This window comes from Gopherus flavomarginatus, chromosome 1, assembly GCF_025201925.1.
Source record: "Gopherus flavomarginatus isolate rGopFla2 chromosome 1, rGopFla2.mat.asm, whole genome shotgun sequence".
NCBI lineage: Eukaryota > Metazoa > Chordata > Testudines > Testudinidae > Gopherus > Gopherus flavomarginatus.
In genome coordinates, this window is record NC_066617.1 from 324,278,977 (window position 1) to 324,302,529 (window position 23,553).

The 23,553-nt window shown below is 39.5% G+C and overlaps 1 protein-coding gene across 6 annotated transcripts in view; it reads right to left on the minus strand.

The window, feature by feature from the left end:
* The window catches only part of FRY (FRY microtubule binding protein), a 392,912-nt gene that overhangs the window by 192,442 nt on the left and 176,917 nt on the right, over positions 1-23,553 (minus strand). For all 6 annotated transcript variants that reach the window (XM_050937091.1, XM_050937094.1, XM_050937090.1 and 3 more), the window contains 8 exons: positions 21,016-21,155; positions 15,887-15,977; positions 15,402-15,481; positions 15,212-15,292; positions 10,667-10,835; positions 7,601-7,693; positions 7,402-7,500; positions 4,327-4,428 (listed from right to left, as the gene is read on the minus strand). In XM_050937091.1, coding sequence (XP_050793048.1) covers positions 4,327-4,428; positions 7,402-7,500; positions 7,601-7,693; positions 10,667-10,835; positions 15,212-15,292; positions 15,402-15,481; positions 15,887-15,977; positions 21,016-21,155 — 855 coding nt within the window. The remainder of the gene's footprint in view (positions 1-4,326; positions 4,429-7,401; positions 7,501-7,600; positions 7,694-10,666; positions 10,836-15,211; positions 15,293-15,401; positions 15,482-15,886; positions 15,978-21,015; positions 21,156-23,553) is intronic.

Below are 23,553 nucleotides of genomic sequence, written 5' to 3' on the forward strand. Positions count from 1 at the left end.
TGGCCAGGCTATGTTTGGACAGAATGAGGGAGGAAGAAGGTGACTAAGGGCAAGTCTACATTACCCACTGGATCGATGGGCTGCAATCGATCCAGTGGGGGTCGATTTATCACGTTTAGTCTAGATGTGATGAATTGACCGCCGAGTGCGCTCCCTTCGACTCCAGTACTCCACCAGGGTGAGAGACGCAGGTGGAATCGACAGGAGAGTGTCAGCTATTGACTTACCACAGTGAAGACACCGTGGTAAGTAGATCTAAGTACATTGACTTCAGCTACATTATTCACGTAGCTGAAGTTGAGTAACTTAGATCAATCTCCTGTCCTGCCCCCCCCCACCCCGCCCGCCCTGGTGTAGACCAGTCACAGCATCTAACATAATTTTGGCCTTGATCCAGCAAAACACTTAGGCAAATGAGTAAGCTTTATTGACCTCTGTTGTACTACTCACCATTCTCCAAGTTAAGCAAGTAGACCCTTAATACCTGCAGTTTGTCCTACAGTTCCTCCTGTGCCAGAGGGGAGGAGGAGAGAGTAAAAACATACAGGTGGCTACACTGGATTTACTCTACTTCCAGATTCTGATCCATCAGGGGAATCTCTCACCTATGTCCTTAGAGCAACTTACTGTTTGTTTTGTGCTACTGAGCAGTACAGAGCTGCTGGCCATAAGACCAAGTATCTCTACCTAGCACTCCACAGATGGCTATGAGGAGACCTGTAACTGCATTAGTTGGTGCACCACATTCCAAAGGTGTCACAATATGCCAGCTATGGAATCTGTCCAGCCCCTCCCCTGCTAGCAGCACATGCTAACCAGAGAAACATGTTGCTTTTAGAGCAGCAGCATGGGACACTTGTTGTGGCATGGTTTTGGCATACCCTGAAAGAGTCTGCCCTGCAATTACAGCTGCATGTACAGCTGGCCCACTTGATTGCCTTTTAATATAAAGGCAGAATTTGTATTACTCTGAGATTCCTCTATAATTTTGCCCTAATACATTCAAATGTTTGCAGTGGTCATCTGGGATTTATTCATGGTAAGTTCCATTGCTTCGTCTCTTCTTTTCAGCCCTAGCAAATTCCTTGTCCTCCCAAACTATGTCTATGTGTTAGGTTTTAAAAAGGCCCCACAAAAAAATACCACATAAAAACCTTTGTTTCTGGAATGCTTGCTAACCATTCAAAAATGTATTAGCTGAGAAAAGTTTAAGGTGATATAAAGTAAAGCTTACAGAAAACTTTCTAAACACTACCCTATCTTATTGTTTAGAACACAGAAATGCTTCCATTTTCCCACCTGACTCCCTCTTTTGATGATTTATGTGCCAGAATGACATTGGTCTGAACTTCGACCAAGCAGCTTTTCAAGTTAACGGGCAGTATAAGTGAGCATAAAGGATAGCTCTTCTAATGTAGAGCGTCATGTATTAGGAGGAACAACATATTTAATTTTAGCATTGCTCAAGCCACAGTCACTAAATAAAGACATTTAAAACATTTACAAATGTCAGAATGATTTAAACACATTAAACTAAATAACTACAGCTGAATTTCATAAATTCTATAAAAGCAAGTCACAAAAAATAATGGCAGTGCTGTTGAGCCACATCACTTTTTAAAATCTAAGATTAATATAGAATTGAATATAAAAATCTGTATCGAATTAACACTTAAATGAAAAATTATTTTGCATTTCATTATTAACTATTCCATTTCAAAACTACCATTTGACATCAAAGCAATACTGTAATTAGTTAAAAAAAACCAGGAAGCTCAGTCAGCAAAACAGTACATGAAATATTCATAAGACAACAGAAACTAGATATGGAAAAGATCTAGTAGGTCACCTTGTCTAACCTCCCTTATCTAACCGAAGGACGATAGAGAATATTTAATGTCCAGTGCAACTTTAAAATGATCTAAAACAACAGGACTGCCACTTCCTTTTGGAAACTACCCCATAGATTACATTCCTCACTTATTAGGAAATGTTTACAGTTACATAACATAAATTCTTGTCCCAATTCAGCAAACTGCATCAACAGTCTTTTTTACTGGACAAACCATGGATTCTGGTAGCCTATTGAGAGGACAGTTCAGCATACTGCGTAAACTTCTCAATGCTTAAAAAGCCTCCAAACATGCAACATATCTCAATTTCATTGTTCAGCAGTTACCTCTACATACTACTCTGTGTACATATGGAATTACCACCCAAAAAAGAAGTGTTTTAAGATCAAACATACTACAGCACAAATATTAAACAGCAAAGTTCATTCTTGAAAAGAGTCAGAATGCTTATTGTAGACACTTTAACTTTTATCTATCTGCCTAGATCAGGGCTGGGCAAACTATGGCCCATGAGCCAGATCCGGCCCCTCAGGGCTTTGGATCTGGCCCATGGGATTGCCCCCCATGGCGCCATGGGCCTCGCGCCACTCTCAGAAGCGGCCAGCACCATGCCTCTGCGGCCCCCAGGTGGGGGAGCAGAGGGCTCCGTGAGTTGTCCTTGCCTCCAGGCACTGCCCCTCGCAGCTCCCTTTATCTGGGAGCGGGGAACAGTGGCCAATGGGAGTTTCAGGGGAGGTACCTGGAGGTGCAGCGAGGGCAGAGCACGCGGAGCCCTCTGCCCCCCTTCCCCCAGGGGCCACAGAGCTTCCTGAAGCAGTGCGGGGCCGAGGACAGGGCAGGCATGCAGGGAGCCTGCCCTGGCCACGATGCATGCTGCTGCCACCCCAGAGCCACTTTAGGTACGTGGCACCAGGCCAGAGCCCGAACCCCTCCTGCACCTCGCCCCCCAACTCCCTGCCCTAAGCCCTCTGCCTGTACCTCACATCCCTCCTCCACCCAACTCCCGTGCCCTGAGCCCCCTCTCGCACCCCGCACCACTCCTGCATCGCTGCCCTGAGCCCCCTTCTGCACTCCGCACCCCTCCTGCACCCCACCCCCTTCCCTGAGCCTCCTCATACACCCTGCATCCCTCCTTTGCCTCAATCCCTTGCCCTGATCCCTTTCTTGCACACCACACACCTTCCCACACACCACACTCCCTCCTGCACCCCTACCCTGCATACAATTTCCCCACCCAGATGTGGCTCTCATCCCAAAAAACTTTGCCCATCCCTGGCCTAAATTCTAGTATAGCCTCCACAATCATAGTGTCTGAGCACCTGATATATATGAATGAACTTGCCCTCACAAGACTTGTGAGGTAAGGTATTTACAGATAATAGTATTGAGGCAAAGAAAGACTAAAAGCCTGATCAGAGCACTTTGAAGTCAGTGGAAAGACTCCCACTGAATGTAATAGGCTTTGGAACAAGTTCTAACTACAAGACCATCCTTCCTCTCCTTCTTTAAACCAGTAAGTGATGATGTAGGTTTCACATCTCTTACATTTCTTTCACTAGTCAACAAAATATCTTAATTTTACTGTACACCGAATAGTATCACAGGGTGTGCACAAAAGAGAAAAAGCATCTTCTTAAAGAAGCACATACCATACATTCACATCAGGTGAATTTTTTAATATTTCTTAGTTCCTTAAGGACTGGATGAAAATGGCTGTGTAAACCATGTATCAATCCTGAGGAAGAACATCAGTTGTTTAGGTGGACAGAAACAGTAGTACCGCAGACATTTTAATTTAGTTTTAGTTTCTTTAATGAGACTTTCAGAATCAGTACCACGTGACCAGCCAGCTTTCCTCAGGCCAGCAGCAAGTGCTCCAGTTTAAGAACCCCTGACTGAATGAAATAAAAGGTTCAAAGATAACATTTGGCAATTTTCTTCTTCCACTCCATTCCTGGACAACTTTTACCAACAATTTAGTCTGTCCTCACGTGCATACACAATATGTGGATTGTTTGGTTCAAGCCACTCTCCATTAACAAAGAGATGAGAAATTCAAACTAGGTGCAGGAATATTTTTTTTTATTGACAAAATCCTGTATTGTTAAATTATAAAAACATTGCTATGAAATAAAATTACTGATAGATTCAGCTATTATCAACAATATAGCTCAGGGATTCTCAAATTGGGAGTCGGGACCGCTCAGGGGGTCATGGGGTTATTACATGAGGGGTCTCGAGCTGTCAGCCTCAAACCCTGCTTTGTCTCCAGCATTTATAGTGGTGTTAAATATATAAAAAAGTGTTTTTAATTTATAAGGGGGGGTCGCACTCAGAGGCTTGCTATGTGAAAGGGGTCACCAGTACAAAAGTTTGAGAACCACTGGTCTAGCTAAATCACGTAAAACTAAAGAAGACCCAGGCCACGTACAGTGAACTAGCAAATTATTAAAAAAGAAAGTAAGATACTAACTTTGAGATTGGATAGGCAGTTGTTGAGGAAAATATGCCATCTGTTTAAAAAGAATTGCTTCTGACTGACACAAAGCAGGCATGTTACCAAAGGATACAAAGCCTAAATAGAAAGAAAGATGATATAGGATTATTTGTATGTCAACAAAACATCAAACTAATTTAACATTAGAACCGTTGTACATTTAGAGTCCTAGATCCCATGTTATGCTATATGCACAAGCCAACATAAACACATTGTTCAATAACATAATTTAAAAGGAATGTTTCTCTAAAGCTATAATAAATTTGTATGGATTACTTTGTATAGATTTAGAATTACATTTGCACCAAAAACAACCACATGCCTAAGTATATTACTGTTCATAAATCCTAAAGATGGGCCAAAATTTTGCAGCATCACAGGGCTAATTTCTGTCAGTTAACTGAGAAATGTAGTAGCTGGGGAATTACTGTGCGTGCCATACTCAGCATTAGAATCCCCATAGTCCATTGTTTTTTGTTTACAGAAGACCTAACTCCCCTCAAAATCCATGGTCATTTATTTGAAGAACTGTCAGATCCCAGGAGCACATGGTTTAATTATGGTCAAAACATAAGCCTTCTGGAGGTTTAGTCTTGTAGGATAGTTAGGCAGAATGTAAAAACGGGCAAGACAAAGGATAGAAAACCAAACACTGTGTGCGGGGTTCTTTTCCCAAATCTGTTCTGACCAACGTTTGACATTTGCATTGCTATTGTTAAGCTAAAATATTAGACTAAAAGTCAGGAATAAATATGTTGATTTTGACAGTGACCTGCTATTCCAAGCTCCTCCTCTGGGTCAGTTCTTTAAATGCAGCCAGGTCAGGCCTTTAAAAAACAATGACTGAAGAGGAAGCAGCTTACTGCACCATAAACACAACGGACTCTTAAAAAGTAATCCTAAAATTTCAGCCTAAGGCTCGCCCCTAATGTAAATCTCACTGTAAAATCCAAATCCTGTTTCTCTCAACCTAGGACACAGACTGTCTGTAGCTAGTTCAACTCCAAGTTCACTGACATATAAGACCAAATACATATAACTTTTTAGCATTCTACATCAAAACACACAGAAATGTAGTAGCCAGAAGAGAATGAAAGCTTCCTCACAAAAGGCTTCCTCACCAGACTGATAAACATCATGTATTTGGCAGATGAACAGCCCCACACAGGCAGAGCTGTCTCTTGGGTACAGCAAATTGGGGCGACCGCCCCGGGCCCCAGGGCCCCCCACGCTGCTATAAAATCATGAGGAGGCAAGCGGGGAGATGAGGCGGGAGAGGTTAGGAGGCAAGCAGGGAGGCGAGCAGCTAGCAGCAGGTGGAAAGGTGTGGAGGGCAGAGGAGGAGCCCCCCTTCTAGAACCTCCCCCTTTCCCCAGTGCCCCCTGCCTGTCAGCGGGTTCTGTCAATCAGTACCTCTCCTCCCTCTCAGCACCTACCATGGATCAGATGTTTTGTTGCATCAGGAGGTGCTGGGGAAGAGGGGAGTGAGGGTGCAGCGCACTCGGGCAGGTGGAACTAGGCAGGGGAAGAGGCAGGGTGGGGGCAGAGCGGGGGTGGGAAGAAACAGGGTGGGGCCATGGGGGAACGGGTGGAGTGGGGGTGGGTCCTGGGTGGAGCCAGAGGGGAGCACCCCCCAGCAGATTAGAAACTTGGCACCTATGTCCCAGGCCCTGCACCCTCCTAGGGACGGCCCTGCCTACAGGACAAGATAGGTTACATGCATATTGATTGAACAATGACTAATAATCCCCAAAACATAATTCTCATAGCAAAAGCTCATCCTCTAAAATTTAAAGTAGCATGTATTCTTGTTTAAAGAAAGCCAACAGTCCTTTCCATGGAAATATCTGAAGCTACTGCTATCACTGCTAGCTGCTTACCATTCTCTTCTTCTTTGCAATGTTTGCTTTTCTAATAGATCATCTCAGGAGTCTATTCTACTTCATTAATTTTCATTATGTGGTTTCTGTATGTGAGCAATCTTACAGAAAGGCCCCACCTCTATCCCTTACTCAAACTGAGTAGCATTTACTTTAGTGAGTAGCCTCATTATCTTCAATGAGGTTGTTTGGGAAAATTCTACTCAGCATAAGAACTGAAGAATTGGATCATTAGTTTGCTGTAGTTTCAACAAAGTGTTATCAGTGTGTCTGCATCCGCAACAGGGTTGGCTACACATGTGCCTAAAGGGAGAAATCCTGGCTCCATTGAAGCCAATGGCAAAACTCCCACTAACTTCAATGGAGGCAGAATTTCACCCAGAAAGAAGTATTTTGACTCCCTTCTGGAACTGGCTGGAGTAATGACAGCAGCAGTCACAAGTTTGCCTGTATGAGTCCATCAACGAAATCAGATAGCATCACTTCTCAACACTCAGTGAGATAGTGGGAGAGAGGGAGGTCCTTTTGACTTTTACATAAAATAAGGAAGGACCAATGAAAATAACTTTCTTTTCTTAAAAGGCCAAAAACTTCAAAATGGATTAACAGAGTCCGCAGTGCTGAGGTGCACTGACCCAGCTGGAAAGATAGAATGCTTAAGGCAGCCAGCATCAACCTGACCCAGTGCTCCATTTAATCCAATTCCACTATACACTGTTATGCCACTGTTAATCTCTCAAGAAAATATGAAATGGAGAGCTTCTTTGCCGACGTGCTGTGAAAAAAGGCACTGCTGTTTTAAAAGGCTGTTATATATTGGTTTGTTCCAGCAAAACATTACTTAACCGCTTTGAAAGAGCTGTTCTCACATGTCCCATTAGTTCTCACTTGACAGGCAATGCACTCTCTGTTAAGTTTTTCCTCTGTGCTAATGGTCAGACACAACAGGTATTGACCATTTTATAATCATAATTGCAGGATCTGAAAACACCTAGAGGATTCAGACTAAAATAGATGTGGCTTTAACATATACTTTTGAAATAGCAATTAATTGTACATTAAGCCAGATGCAGATAAATGGTTTTGCAAGAATTCTGCAAGCCCTCTGGGAATCTTGCCTAGAGAGTCTTCTGACGAAGAATTTTAGCTTCAGCTTCTCAGGATTACTTACCAATGAGTGCTTCTTTCGAGAAGAAAGCTCGAGTGTTGTGTCATACAGGCTTTCAACAAAGTTCCTCAGACAGGGGACGTTCACTTCATTTTTAACAGCCTGAAAAGAGATTTCATGTTAACTCCGTTTTTCATACGTTGACTTTCGAAGCTAACTTGAAAAAATCATGCAAATAAATAAACAAATAAATAAAACTCACAGCAGCCACAGGTACAAGAATTTCAACGAACAGTCCTGCTAATGCATGCTTGATATCTTTGTCCTTCACTTCAAGGAAATAATGTGCACATTCCTGGCAGACAATTAAAGAGAAGAAAAAAAATTGCACATCAGGTGAAATAAAGACTTCTCAACGTTTGCTAAAAGCACATGTGATAGCTTTTTTTCCTTATACTGCAAAGAACATTTTATATGTCAATTAAGGTTTAGGTTCCACATTCACAATCTGCCCTAGGCATGAGGCAGTGCATTGTCCCAGGAACAGATCAGGAAGGAATCATGGCTCTGTCCATGACACTCCATTTGCTTTAGCTTGTGCAGACCGGTTAATTGGGGGGCCAAATGCAAGGCTTCTCACAATCCCCATCCCTGCCTAGCCATCTCTGTGGGAGCAGTAGTAACAGCCCTGCACTCAGATCCATATGGCACAGAAGGGAACATGGAATCACCTTTTGCCTCTTTACTCCACCAAGTAGGTGCATGGACCAAGGGACAATCCAGCTTTAAATATTTTGGGTTAGATTATGTTTCAAGGACACAGCCCACAGTAATTCTGAGGGCATGAATTGTGGCTCAGAATGGAGTGCTTCACTGTGGAGGGTAGTAATTTATTATGGGGCTATACCTGCAATAAACTACTACCCCCATCCCCATTGACGTATTGGTCAGTGAGAGCAGGGGAAGGAGCCACGGATGTGCCCATTCCACACTCCTCTCTCCTCAACTGCTCTGGAAACGGAGTAAACAGGCACCTAGCTCCAGCTACTCCTGCATATCTGGGCCCAAGGCCCAGACAGATACTCCCCCTCCTCCCTGAGTCTATAGACAATACAGGTCCTTGGCCACCCTCATGATTTGCCTCCATCCCTTCCTGTGAAGAGCATTTTTTCCCCATTGATGATAATTCACATTAAGACTCTCAGGTCTTGATCAACATTATCCCTCCATATTCTTCTTCGATAATTAGATACCATATGGACGTCCTTCCAAGAAAGGACAGCAGAAGACAGACCAGCTAAGCCTAAGTACATGCCCTGCCCACAGGAGTTGTTGAGATTTCACTACATTTACTATACAGTAACTCCTCACTTAAAGTCATCCCAGTTAACATTGTTTTGTTATTAGGTTGCTGATCTATTTGAGAACACACTCGTTTAAAGTCATGCAGTGTTCCATTATAAGGTTGTTTGGCTCGCCCTGCTCCTCCCGCCCGGCATTTCGGCTGGGGAGCGGGGTTGGGGCACAATGGCTACCCCACTCCGCCCACCCGGCATTCCAGCCAGGAAGTGGGCAAGCCCCAGACCCCGCTCCCCGGCTGGAGGACCAGGTGGAATGGGGCAAGCCCCTATGCTCCAACCCCACTCCCCAGCTGGAATGCCTGGTGGGTGGAGCAGAGCAAGCCCCCACGTCCTGACCCCGCTATGCCCCTGCCTCAACCAAGTTTCACAATCATCACTGGGGAGTACAGTATTAAATTGTTTGTTTAAAATTATTTAAAACTTATACTGTATATGTATATAATGTTTTTTGTCTGGCGACATTTTTTTCCCTGGAACCTGCCACCCCCTCCATTTACATTAATTCTTATGGTAAAATTGGATTAGCTTAACATCGTTTCGCTTAAAGTAGCATTTTTCAGGAACGTAACTACAATGTTAAGAGAGGAGTTACTGTAGGTGGGTCTTCGTAGACTTCCAACAGTTCCCTATTAGATCTGCTCTATAAATCATTCTCTCTCACTACCCCCAAAACTCATATCAAGACTTTATTTTTGAAGGTAGTTAGCTGCCTTTCTTTCTTTTTAGCAAGAGGCCAGGTCTCTCAACCATATAAAATACAGGCCTTATAAGGGTTTTCCTTCGATCTCCTACAATAGCCAGGTCAACAGCACATCCAATGAGTTGGTGAAGGCCCTTTATAAATTCACCTCATCCAGAGAATTCTGCAATTATCAGACCACTTTTTCCATAGCCACATAAAAAGGTATCAGGGACAGTGCGTCTCCCTGCCTTAGTTAGCACACAGTCTATATAGTATACAAGGACGGTTCTTACTATCATTTCTTCCATTGCATGGGCATGTAAACCAATTTACAATATAGCCCGTAGTTTATAATTATTATACTGTAAATATATGTGTAAAGTGCAAGCTGTATTATAAAACACATCAAGTATGGCTGATTCTAATACACAGTTTTAACACCTATTATAATACATTTATATTCTGAGCGTGATGGTGAGTTTGGCACTCAGATAGTATGGTGATGACTACAGTACAAAAATCTAGATAGATTCAATTCGCATCTTGCTTCCACTAAATGGGAATTTTGCCATTGCCTTCAAAGGAAGCAAGAATAGGCTCCAATAGCACTGTACTATCAGACAACATTATCATTGATTCATACCACCAATGTACATTTCACACACACAAAATTGTGCAACATGACACCTCTGTATAACTTATATAAAAATATGTCAGCATTCATGAACGTGGCTGCACACATGGAAACATAATCAATATGGACTATGGGTGTGCTGCTCCAAAGAGAAGAGGGAAAAGAGATTGTTTCTATGTTGCTAAACATGATATAAAGCATTTTGCCAAAATAAAACTTATGCAGATGCTATTTAGGTTTTACAGAAAACAAAAAATATATTTGTATTAATATTTCAAATACTTACTTTTAGACACCTAACATTACCATAGGGTATATTGATTTTTATCTCTTGAGAAATCTTCATTCAGCCAGTCTCCATACACAGGCCAGTAAAAAAGCATGTATTTTTAATAGATTTTTTAAAAAATTAATGGTGACTGCCAATGTGTCCATCTGTCACAAAAAATGCCCACAGGGAAAAAGAATAAAGATACCCACATGTAAGCTAATATTTTAGGAATAGTGTCCTTTGTGCATTAAGGACCAAAAAATGAGGATTTTTTTAATAATGTTCTAAGATGATTTTCCTCGCCTTTTACAGCACGATATAAGTTAGCAAATTAATCTGTTTAAGACAGCCCAAGTGTGGTCTACATCAAAGAATGTTACCTGCATAAACTGAAGAGAGGCTTCAAAGTCCTCCACGGGATACATCTTAATGCGAAAGAATTTCATCCCCATTATTAGACTGATAATGCTTTGAACCACGTAGGGGCTTTGTTCTTTATGCCGCAGCTCTTTTAATTCTGCCATGAATTTCTTCTTCACAGCAGGAAATCTATGAAATCACACTGGTTAGTTACAAAACAATAGACTGGTAGTAAGATTTGACATGTATTGTAAGGTATCTAGAAGAGAAACAATAAAAGAGATATAATAATATCTCTCTTTTATTCTATCATTAATCATTATTTGAGTTTTAATATGTATTATTAGGTGTGTTTTTTTTACTTAGGGTATGTGTGTGCGCACTGTCCTCTGGGATGCCTCCCTCTCTCATCCCCAACATTTTCCCAATAGTTCCCTCTTCAAAACCTCTTCATTAAGTTGCCACATCTTTATGGTCATTAAAGATAGATCAACAGGATGGATGGATTGAGAGCAATACAAAATGCTCCCCTTCCTCCCAAAGGCTGAGTGTACTGTTTCCACAGCGCTTCCAGTTCCCACAAGATTGGAGAATGAGAGAAAATTTTATTGCCTGATCTTAGACCTCTCCCATTACTGCATCTAATGAACTTTCCTAATTTTAATTCACTGTGCTTCCTTTTTTTACATAAGCTAACTACCATAAAATAATTCTTCAAACTTTTTTGAAAATCCAGGATAAAAGACATTTTTATTGCAAGCATGCGTCAAGTTTTCAAAGGAAAATGTTCAAATGATAACCATAAAAATATTCAGATAGGTTGTGCCAGCCTTCAGGTTTTCCTGATAGTTGTTACAACACCACAGTATCTTAGGTACCAGAGATAATTTCTATTCCAAGTGTAAGAAAAGACTGTGGTTTCTGAGATACCACAGGGTAGAAAGTAACTGATGGTAAATGCTAATTTTTTAATGGCAACCACAATATATTTTAGATGGTGACGGTATTATTTGACATACATTGGAAACTGCAACTTTACAGTGTACTGTGCCCAAGGACATTTCAATTACTCATTGTCATCCAAAGGCATGGAACAGAATTTTACTATGATAAAGGTTACAATTTTTAATTCCACGTTGGTAATTCCACTCTAACTTTCTATTTGAGATTCAACTTAGAATGATTTCACATAGAAAACAAGAGATATATGCTATAGTAATTCCCTCAAATCTGTTGTTCAGACATACTACTTTTTAATCTATTTCAATTTACTGCAGAATAAACATTTTAAAAAATGGAATATAGATAATAATGTAGGTAGAATCTTTTAAACAGTTATTTAAAACACATTACCACCACCAATGTTAATGCAGTTAAAATGGCACAAATCAGGCTGAAAATACACTCCTTAATATAGGCCCTGACCTGCAAACATTGGATCATGTGAGTACTCATATGAGTAGTTTAGTCATGAAAGTAGTTGTATGAGCAGTCTCAAAGAAGTCAATGGGACTACTAATATGTGTAAAACAAATGTATATGCAGGTATTTTCAGGATCAGGCCTATAGTGATTAGATTAATTAAAATGTTATGGAAGCTTAGGTCAGAAACCTATATAAATGAGAAAATGATTCTGCAACTTCTTCTTCTAGATGAACTTTTATGAATGTGGAGATCCCAACCAATTTCCATAGGAGTCCATGCAAGTGAAGCAGTATGCCTAGGCACAAGAAGCTGCAAGATCGAGGCCTTATTGTGTTTCCACAAAAACACCTCTTATTTACACATGATCACTTTCTACAGTTCAAGGCCTTATCCACCATGAGAGTACATAATTATTTCATATGCACTCTCATGTCATCTGTTTTCCTTGTAATTCAGTAATCATTCAGGAATCCTGGCTCAATAACTAACTAATGGAATTTAATTGTCCTGATGAATGTCTTACTGATGAATATTTCTATGAATATTATATTGAATTATTAAACAAATGTACTTTGTACTGTCCATGCCCCTTTTCTGTTTGCTTTCTTTAAACATTTATGCAATCAAGTTTTACTAGTACAGATGCTTAGCAAATTTTAAGCTTGTGGGCTTGAATATTTGTAGAAAGTGGGCTTCAAAATGTACTTTCTGTGAGCATTCACACCAGGAAACCAGCGATAGGAAACAATACCATGAGACTTATGTGATCTAGCATGAGTAAGCAATTCAGTTTTAATTTTGGATTTTGTTACTTCATGTAGCAAGCCATTCAGTATATGAAACTTCTAAAAAAATTAATTGAATAATTTTGAAAAATTTCAAGAAATCTTGATCTATTCACAATTAGCCCATGAATAAAATAAGAGGTAAAAAATGTAATTAAAAAAAGCAGGATAGGTGCTTTTTTCTGATTGTTGTGCTAGTAACTGCTTATGGTTCTGTTTACTATTAAACAGAATTCAGAACTGGAACCATAAATTAAAAACTGTGGAGTGGAAAACTCAGGGAGGAAAACAGGTGAAAGAGACAGAGGTGGGCAAGAAACTAAAACACAGAAATTAGATAGGGGAAAGAATGAGGAGGCACAGGGGAAAGAAATGGACTTCCTAAAGGAGAATGGTACACAACAGTCCTGTGTATCTTTTTAAAACAAAACTATGTAACCCTCTATACATCGCTACTACTGTGTTCAGCAATCATATGAGCTTACTTTTTTCAACCTCCCACACGTCTCCATGAGTTATTATTTCTTTCTGTTATTCTTGTCATGACTTAAAATCTAGTCTTGCAAACACTAACAAATGTGAGGCCTGCTTCCACAAACAGCCCCCCTGACTCTAATATAATTAATAACAATGTATATTGTAGGGATATCAAAGAAGGTACTAATAGTGATTCCCCCAAGTGACAGTGACCCCCCAGTTTCACCAAGTACACAAATCTTTTAGTTCTTCTGTTAAAACTTGTAAGCTCCTGTCTGCAGAAAACATTGATTGTATCTGTCCTGTGAAAGATACTCTATTACTACGTAAAACTTACAAACAAGTTAATTGACTTTGTTCTTGATGTAAACACTATGCTAGCTTTAACCTGTAATTGATACAATGTAAACAAACAGACTACCCCCACCCTCTGTGACTACAGGGCCAGGAGTCTCATATGAATTAACAGACACCCCAAAAGTGGTGGAAACAGTAAATTAAAATATGGTTAAGATACGGAATGTATGTTAATGAATGCTTAATGTGCATGAATGGTTAGGGAGGCCTAAAAAGGGAGTATCCATCAGCCGAAGAATGTGTCAAGTGGACCACCAGACAATCCCAGGAGGGTAAACTGGGATCCACCCCATCACCTGAAAGGATGAAAAACACAAACTTTGGACAGTGTAAAGCCACCAGGAATGTGCCACATTAGACAATGTGGAGCCACCAGGAATGTGCCATCTGCTGATTGAGTCAGCAACAGCAGGATGAAACAGCTCCCATAGAGTAACACAGGAATTAATTCTTATAAGAATGAACTCCAAAGACTGAGGACTTTGAGTCTCTGTTTGTGCTGTCAGCCTCCAGGAGCATCAGGTGCATTTGACACAGACTCGGCTCCATCCTCATGGCCAAGATACTTGGCCAGTAACTTGGCATGAGCAACTTCTAGGCTGGTAACTATAACACCTATACAGAACTTGAATGAATGTGTGAATGAACGTACGTGTGTGTGTGTGTGTGTGTGTGTGTGTAAAAGGAATAAGTAGTAATAGGAATAAGTAGTCAAACAATGTTGTTTATTTTTATCTTTTGATTTATTATTATATTTACAACAAATGTGGCATCTTTGCCTTATCCCTCTTAATAAGATCCTGCTGGTTTTTATTATATTGGTATAACAATATTAACAAAGAACAAAACAAAAAATGGACAGAAACAAAAGATAAATAAAAGAACTAGCAATATAAGAAAAGAATATGTTAAAAAAAGGGAATGGAAAAAGAAAAAAACCACTTGCAACTTTAAGGTTACTAACCTAACCAATATTTTGTTTCATTCATGTTCATTTCAACCTAAAAATAACTTTGACTATTTTTGACAAAATAGCAGCAGGTCCCAAAATTATCTTTGTGACATCAATATAAGCTCCAAAAAATGCACCACTTAAATTTAGTTCTAAACTGCAATAATTGTGAACATTTAAAAAAATGTTTCCATGACTGGGTATGGGTCATTTTTAGCTTTGCCAAGTTAGGGAAAGAATAGCACATAGCAGAAAGACTAATTTAAATTAGGTCTCTCCATCCCTTTAGGCTTTCCACTGATAGCATCTGTGATGAAAACTAAAGCTGTTGTAGTCTGGTTGAATTTAGTTTGAATTGCTTGACTGGATGCAGAAACCCAGTCTGCACCTTCTGTGATTCCATAGGCTCCCATGCAGTGGAACATTTTGGAGAACAGAGTGCTCAAGTGAAATGATCTACAGTTTCTTTAAACTATAAAATAAAGAATATCCAAATATCCATGTTTCCAGAATGATAAAATTAAAATCTCTCAGATTTCCCACTGGCAATGTATTTAAGTATACTTACTTAGCTTGTGCTAGCACACCTATTACTTCTGCATACAGATCTGCAACAATGTGCATATTTCCAGTGTTAGGACCAAGGTACCTAGCAAGAAATAAATCAGATGGTTGAGAAAGCACACTGCTTTAACTAGTACAATTTTATTAAACAATTCAGCAAGCAATTCTTTTCGTGTTTTGTGTGGGAGCCTTACCCTTCTTTATATTTAAAGTGCTTGAAAGCCAAGTTAATAACATCATGTACCAAACTGTCTATGAAAGGATGAAGTGGAATCTGAAAGTATAAACAAAACATAACTGCCATGTGAATATTAAAGTTTACGCTTCATACTTCAATGCCAATATTATTTTTTATACTGTCCCTTAATAAAAATTATACTATCTAAAAGTTGGGCTAAAAATATACAGACAGCTTAGTACTGAAGAGAAATATGTCATCTCTGAAAAATATGGCAAAAAGAAGTCCATATTAATACTAAGTTCAATAAGATGTTTCCCATATGTGGAAAGAGAGGACAGAATAAATGAACAGTTGGTTTAGAAACCATTTTTATGCTAGACTATTTATGTTATACATATAAATTAATAATAATTTGAAAATTAGCCTGAGAGATGAAATACTGTACAACTTCACAATTAATTACTTCTTAAAGAATCATTTATTTTAAGGATCCCATACCTGTTTCAAAACTTCTATTAATACTAAAGAAAAAATAAAATCAATGGCTAAATCTCTTCTTTCCATTAGATAGTCTCGCTGCTGTTCATCACTGCAAAATCAAAACAAGAAATAGAACAGTAGTGAGACATGTGTCTTATTTTATATAATACGTCTGCATAAATTATAAGTATACAAATAATCATAAATTGAGTTCTAGTTCCATTTTTTCAAACTGTAATCCTAAATTAAAAAATGAAGGGCAGTACAGTGACAGTCTCTTAAAATCTAGGATAAATAGCACAAGTACAGACCTGTCACATTCATCTATTTTCAGATGTTGACATGCCCTCCCTTCACTTCCTCTCTCTGTTTCCAGCTCCAGAGACCCATGTTGGCGCTTTCTCCCTCAACACTCAGGTACTTCATTTTCTCTTTTTATGCTCTAATTGAGTAATGCTGACCTGAAATCTAGAGAGTGATTTTGTATTTCGATCTCACTCTCAAGGTCACTGTTTATTAAATTATCAATGGTTTTGAAGGTGGAAACAGTACCAGAGTGTTGTATTAGTAAAAAATTATTTTAGGTCAAGATTTTCAAAAATAGGAGCCTCAAGTTAAATTCCCAAATCCAGATTTAGGTGCTTGCTTGACACCCAGCAGCTCCCATTGAGATACATTTTTTAAACATGGGTACCTAAAGTCAGGCACTTAAATCCATAGTTAGACACGTAAATCATAGGCCTGGATTTCAGAGGTCTGAGTACTAATAAATCCTGCTGAAGTCAAAGACCATTGACCAGATATGTATTTAATTGGCTAACTTTACACACTCAATTATGGAAAATTTGCCTTCTGCATTTAATTAGGGGTGAATGATAGTTTACTGTGTCATACTGACTAATGTTCTGTACTAAAAATTTGGGCATTGAAAGTATATATACATAATGTTGATGAATAATTTTTAGTCAGTAACAAGAAAATGAGACTCGCAAGAGCCTCAGGCAATGTTTAAAGATTATTTTCAGAAAAGATTTGTTTGGCCTGGTGAAATTCAGTATCTTTTTCATATTCCAGTCAGATAGCATTATAACTTAAAAAACAAGAAAAGAAAAAAGCCTAGTAGTATCAACAGCAACACATTATATTTTATAATCACTACTGATTTTTGCTTCAATTGTAATCAACGTCCCAAGAACAGAAAATCTCCATGCTGGTCTAGTAGCCAGACATGAATATCTAAATGCCCTGTAGTTACAGAGGTGACCTTGCAGGATTTTTCATAAATAAATACATAAGAACATAAGAATGTCCCTATGGGGTCAGACCAATGGTCTATCTAGCCCAGTATCGTGTCTTCCGACAATGGCCAATGCCAGTTGCTTCAGTGGGAATGAACCGAACAAGTAATCCTCTCTCCATTCTGAAAACTGACCATTTAATCCTACCCTTTGTTTCCTATCTTTCAACCAGTTACTGATTCATGCATGGGCAGTGTGTCACATAGGTTGGGGGAGGCTATGCCTACCCAAACAACCTGGCGTGGCCCCGCCCGTGCTCCTCCCCGAAGCCCTGCTTGCCGTTCCCAGTTTGGCCCCAGCCCAGGCAAGCTGTTGCCTGCTCCTCTTCAGGGAAGCAGTGTGCTGAGGCTAGGGTTGGGGGGCCAAGACACTAGGGGGCCCCAGGCACTGGGACCACGCTGCCCAGCACTAGGGGGACGGGAGAAGGGGCTGGAGGCACTGGGGCTGCCCGCCTTTTGCTCAGGGCCAGGGGGCTGCACACCGCCCACCAGCTCTGTGCTCGGGGGCCGCCCGCCCTGTTCTCAGGTGCTGGGGCTGTGCGCTGCCTGCCTGGGGCTGTGTTGAGGGAAGGGTTGGCGGCTGTGGGGAGGGGCCAGCAGGAGAAAGGGGCCAAGTCCTCAGGTGAGGGGCGGGGCCATCTGGGGGCAAGCCTCCCCAGCCGGTGGTTCACCTGCCACCCATGGATCCATGACAGGACCTTCCCTCTTATCTCATGACAGCTTACTTTGCTTAAGAGTGTTTGTCAAAGGCTTTCCGAAAATCTAAATACATTATATCCACTGGATCACCCTTGTCCCCAAGCTTGTTGACACCCTCAAAAGAATTCTAGTAGATTGGTGAGGCATGACTTTACAAAAATCACGTTGACTCTTCCCCAGAAAATCGTGTTCATCTATGTGTCTGATAATTCTGTTCTTTACTATAGTTTCAACCAACTTGCCTGGTACTGAAGTTAGGCTTACTGGCCTGTAATTGCCGGGATCATCTCTGGAGCCTTTTTTAAAAATTGACATCACATTAGCTATCCTCCAGTCATCAGGTACAGAAGCTGATTTAAATGATAGGTTACATACTACAGTTAGTAGTTCTGCAATTTCACATTTGAGTTCTTTCAGAACTCTTGGGTGAATACCATCTGGTCCTGGTGATTTATTACTGTTTAATTTATCAATTTGTTCCAAAACCTCCTCTAATGACAGCTCAATCTGGGACAGTTCCTCAAATTTGTCAACTAAAAAGCATGGCTCAGGTTTGGGAATCTCCCTCACATCCTCAGCTGTGAACACTGATGCAAAGAATTCATTTAGTTTCTGCACAACAGCATTATCTTCCTTGAGTGCTCCTTTAGCATCTCGATTGTCCAATGGATCCACTAGTTGTTTAGTAGGCCTCCTGCTTCTGATGTACTTAAAAAAAAATTGGTGTTACTTTTTGAGTCTTTGGCTAGCTGTTCTTCAAATTCTTTTTTGGCCTTCCTAATTATATTTTTACACTTCACTTGCCAGAGTTTATGCTCCTTTCTATTTTTCTTAATTTTACTTCCACTTTTTAAAGGACAATTAAAAGGATTTAAAGGATATTGTAAAGTATAATTAAAATTAAAACATAATTAAAAACACCACATTTGTTTTTGAGTGGTTTGATGTGGTATGATGTGGGGTGAAGAGGTATTTCGAACATATGGAAAGATTAATGGTGTCTCTCTCAACTTTCATTTATGTGACAGCTACTATATACCAGTTCATTCACCCATGTGCAGTTAATTGTTAGCACAATAGGGTAAAAAGTAGGTTTAATATAACATGAAACTGAATTTTTGGACAACGAAGAAGTGAGCAAAAAGTCCAGGTTAGCACGCTTATTTAAGGTTGACTATTTCAACATCTGATTGGATAATAAACAAGACATTATCTGTCTTTTCTATGCCTTAAACAGGTTGAGAATCCACAAGCAGCCAGTATCCTCTTTCTATATCTTCCTTAGCTTTCTACTTTCATTATTTATTAATGCTAACTGCATGCTGGATGTTATATAAAACATGTACAAGAAATGGTACTGCTCTGAGTAGCTTCCAATCTAAATAAGTGTGAACTTTGATCATTTGCTCAGTTTTAAAGTATATTAAAAAGCTATCATGAGAAAAATTGAACTTTTTTAAGTGTATGGCTATCAATCCCCAAAAGTCCAGTCCTGTATCCTTTCTCAGCCAAACTCACAGTGATTTAAGTAGGATATTTTTCTGAGACAACAGTAAAGGTCAGCACAGTTCTCATGTATATGAATACTCCCACTGACTTCTATAGGCTACCTGTGCTTAAAATTAACCATGTGCTTAGTGCTTTCATTGATCAGGATGAATGTAAAGGCTATGCGATCTGACCTGCTAGTCTACAATAATCTGAGAAAATCCAGTGTATTTTTCATAACAATCTATGAAATGAAATGCAAATCTTATATCCTCATTGAACAACTGAAGTTCTAGTAGGACCCACAGCTCCAATTGACTTCAATAACTATTGGCCACTTTTCAAGCAGTTGTAGTTTTCAAAGAATAAAATTGTACTAAAACCTCTCTCTAAAAAATTCTCTGCTAAGAGCAGACCTCAGATACAGGCAATTATCTAGTTCCCTAAAACACAAGAATCAATTACATCATATGAGGTTTAGGCAGCATTATTGTGTTGTTTTGAAACTTCATTAAGGCAAAATTACAATAGAATATTAACATACAACATCATATATTACTTATTTGGGAGCAGGTTAATATTTGCTAGAGCAGTGGTTCTCAAACAGGGTTATGCATACCCCTGGAGGTACAAAGAGGTCTTCCAGGGAGTACATCAATTCATCTAGGTATTTGCCTAGTTTTACAACAGGCTACATAAAAAGCACCAGTGAAGTCATTACAAACTAACATTTCATACAATTAATTGCTTTTCCACCCTATATACTATACACTGAAATGTAAGTACAATTTTTATATTCCAACTGATATATTTTATAAGCAATTTTTCAGTAATAGCGTGCTGTGACACTTCTGAAATTTTATATCTGATTTTGTAAGCAAGTAGTTTTTAAGTGAGGTGAAACTTGGGGTACTCAAGACAAATCAGACTCCTGAGAGGGGTACAGTAGTCTGGAAAAGTTGAGGACCGCTGTGCTAGAGCTCTTCAAGTGAGCTATCTGCAGTGTTTTGGTATATAGATATATGCATATGAGAAAGTAAGTATGAAACCTATTGTGTTTTTTACTGTTACTTGACCATCTGTTCTATTCTTGTGAACAAGCCGCTTACTAAATCTGTAACAATCCTGTTCTCTGATGTGCCTGGAGATTATTGTCAGTACAGTACCTTCTCACAAGAGTAAAACAGACGGACACAATAGATGAAAAGCACTATTTAAATGGCATTCACAAAATTCAAAATGGTGGTGAGGACCAATACTCTGGTTGATATGGGATCACCCAGGAGCATAATTTTAATTGTAAGAATATTGCACTCCTTCAGGTGGTCTGGGGGTGGACTCCTACTTGATGTGAAGAATAAAATGAGAGTATGTTATAATACAGGTAGGTAGTATTTAGAGCCCAAGAATCTTGAGAGTGCCCTTTAAATATTTAGACATTTGTTTGCTTATTCAGCTAAAAAGTGATTATTTAAATTGATATAAAAAATTGATTGCCTGCAATTCAGAAATGTCATCCAATACCAGAATTTTCCTGAAATTCCTGTTTTCCAAAATTTCAATGCCTGAAAAGCCCCATAAATAAAAAGTAGAACAGAAGCTGAACACTTAAATGTAATACATTACATCTTTGAATCCAGATTATGTTTATTCAAGAGTGTACCTTTTGGATTTAGTGCTTGTTCTTGGTCTGTATTCATGAGATTCATCTTCTATGCCATTTTGCCTTTTATACCAATCAAAAAGAGTGCGCAGAATAGAGGGCAGGCAATACTCTGAAAGGGAGCTCATTGAGCTTATTACCTATGGGGGAAAACATAATAATTCAGACAGTATTCAAGCTTTATCGTCTCTTTCAAAGAGTGCTGTTAGTTCATACTTAAAGGTTAAACTTGCTCTTGTTTTTATCTCCATTTGAATTTTTTATTTTTACCACCAGAAATGCACCTTAATATTCTTTATCCACACACACACAAACAGAACTGTAAAATGGTTTGCACTTCTAAAGTGCCTTTCATCTAATATTAAAGTGCATTAAAAACATTAATTACATCTTGCAACAACTTGGAAAGAATTTTTAAGAGGGGAGAGGCTGTTTCCGTATACCGGGCTGCCGTGCAGTGGAGTTGAAAATGATCACCAGGGAAACCACAGTGGACCACTGTGGGACACCTCATGGAGGCCAATTCAGTTGACTTACACAACACTGCGTCTACACTGCCTGTCTGTCGACCCACCAACATTGAATTAAGTGATATGCCTCTTGTGGAGGTGAAGTAATTAAGTTGATGTAACAGGTGAGTTAGGTTGGCAAAAGGGACCTGGTAGTGCAGATGCATACATTATTAGGTCAATATAAGGTGTCTGGAGTTGCTCTAAGTTTGTGGTGTAGACTAGGCCTACATTTTTATACCATGCTCCCCGCCATGGTGTCTGAGCATCTTCCAAGGTAAGGAAATATGTCCATTTTTCAGATGCATGAATTGCTGAACCTAGACGTGATTTGTCAGAGGACTTGCAAAGTGATGAGCACTCTGGCCCTGGACCAAAGAAGAAATGAAGCATGTGCTTAGCTTAAAATGTGTAAGTAGTGTCATTAACTACATTAGGATACCCACATGCTTAAGTTAAGTGTCTAGTTAAGTGCTTTGCTAGATCAAGTCCTGACAGTTCAAAGTCTTGCAAGATCAAGCCCAATGAGTGTCAGTGACTAAGTCAGGAATAGACCAAAGGAGGTCAAATTCCCTAGTCTAACACCCAACCTAACAACATTGCTCCCAAACTGTAGTAAATTTATTTATAGCAGCCTTTATGGAACAACACAACTCATTCAGAAATGCAATTTAACCTAAATTTTGATTTATTTCATTATAAGACAGAGGGTTACTTAATCTCACAGTCATCTTATGAGGCTTAAAGTTTGTGAAATGTTTTCAGGATGAAAAATGCTAAGTATTATTACTATTTTCAATTGTATTCAGATATCATGGACTAGAACAGGGATCGGCAACCTTTGGCACGTGGCTCACCAGGGTAAACACCCTGTCAGGCCTGGCCGGTTTGTTTACCTGCCGTTCGGCCGATCGTGGCTCCCACTGGCTGCAGTTCGCCGCTTCAGGCCAATGGGGGCTGTGGGAACCGGCGGCCAGCACATCCCTCGGCTTGCGTTGCTTCCCGCAGCCCCCATTGGCCTGGAGCAGCGAACCGGGGCCAGTGGAAGCCGCAATCGGCCGAACCTGCGGACATGGCAGGTAAACAAATTGGCCCGGCCCACCAGGGTGCTTACCCTGGCAAACCATGTGCCAAAGGTTGCCGATACCTGGACTAGAACTTATGGGCTAGAATTGAATCATGTTAAAGAAAAAAATTACACCTATTTCCTGTGTAGAAATAGTACATTTCTACACATGTATTATTTTTTCTAGAAAAGAATACATATATCAGTCCAGCAGTTTCAACACATTTTATGATTTGATACATGAAACCAATAACTGGAAGTTGGTATGAAGACATTGTAATTTGGTGTAGCCTCAGGAGCGTTCAATGATAAAATATTACAGTAGTTCGCATTAAATTATACTAAAGCCCTGAAGCATAAGCATTCAGATGAGCAAGTAAAAGATATAAATAATATTGTCAACTCAAAATGCTAATCACTATCAATTCAGGATGCTATCAAATTACAGCTTAGACAATTTTATCTTACTTTCTAAAGCTTGAAAAAGTTAATTCTGTAGCGTGTCACACCAATTTTTATTAGTCATAAATAATAATTAAAACAATACAGGTTGGGCCAGAGTATAAAACTCATGCAGAGATCCCATTTGCAGAGCACCCATTATACATTTTGATTCAATTTTTTAAAGGGGAAGGTGTAGGAACATGGGAACGTTGTTCTCAATTTAAAAATATGAACTTGCATGAACATATTCAACTTTACATTGAATTAAATAAAAAATCAGTGAGTCCCTACCCCTGACACTTTCAGTGGTTTTCAATTGTCATTATCAAACACACTGTAACAAGATGTGACGCTTCATAACAATAAAGTACCTAGATTGGGAAATGTATATAGCAGAGAAGAAGTAAGCAAAATTAAATTGTTTTCTGTGCATTCCAGAGAGAAACCTGTTTTTCACCCCAGTTGTTTATAACACATCCTTTTCTAGTATAGCTGCCATTAATGTTTATTATTAATTAA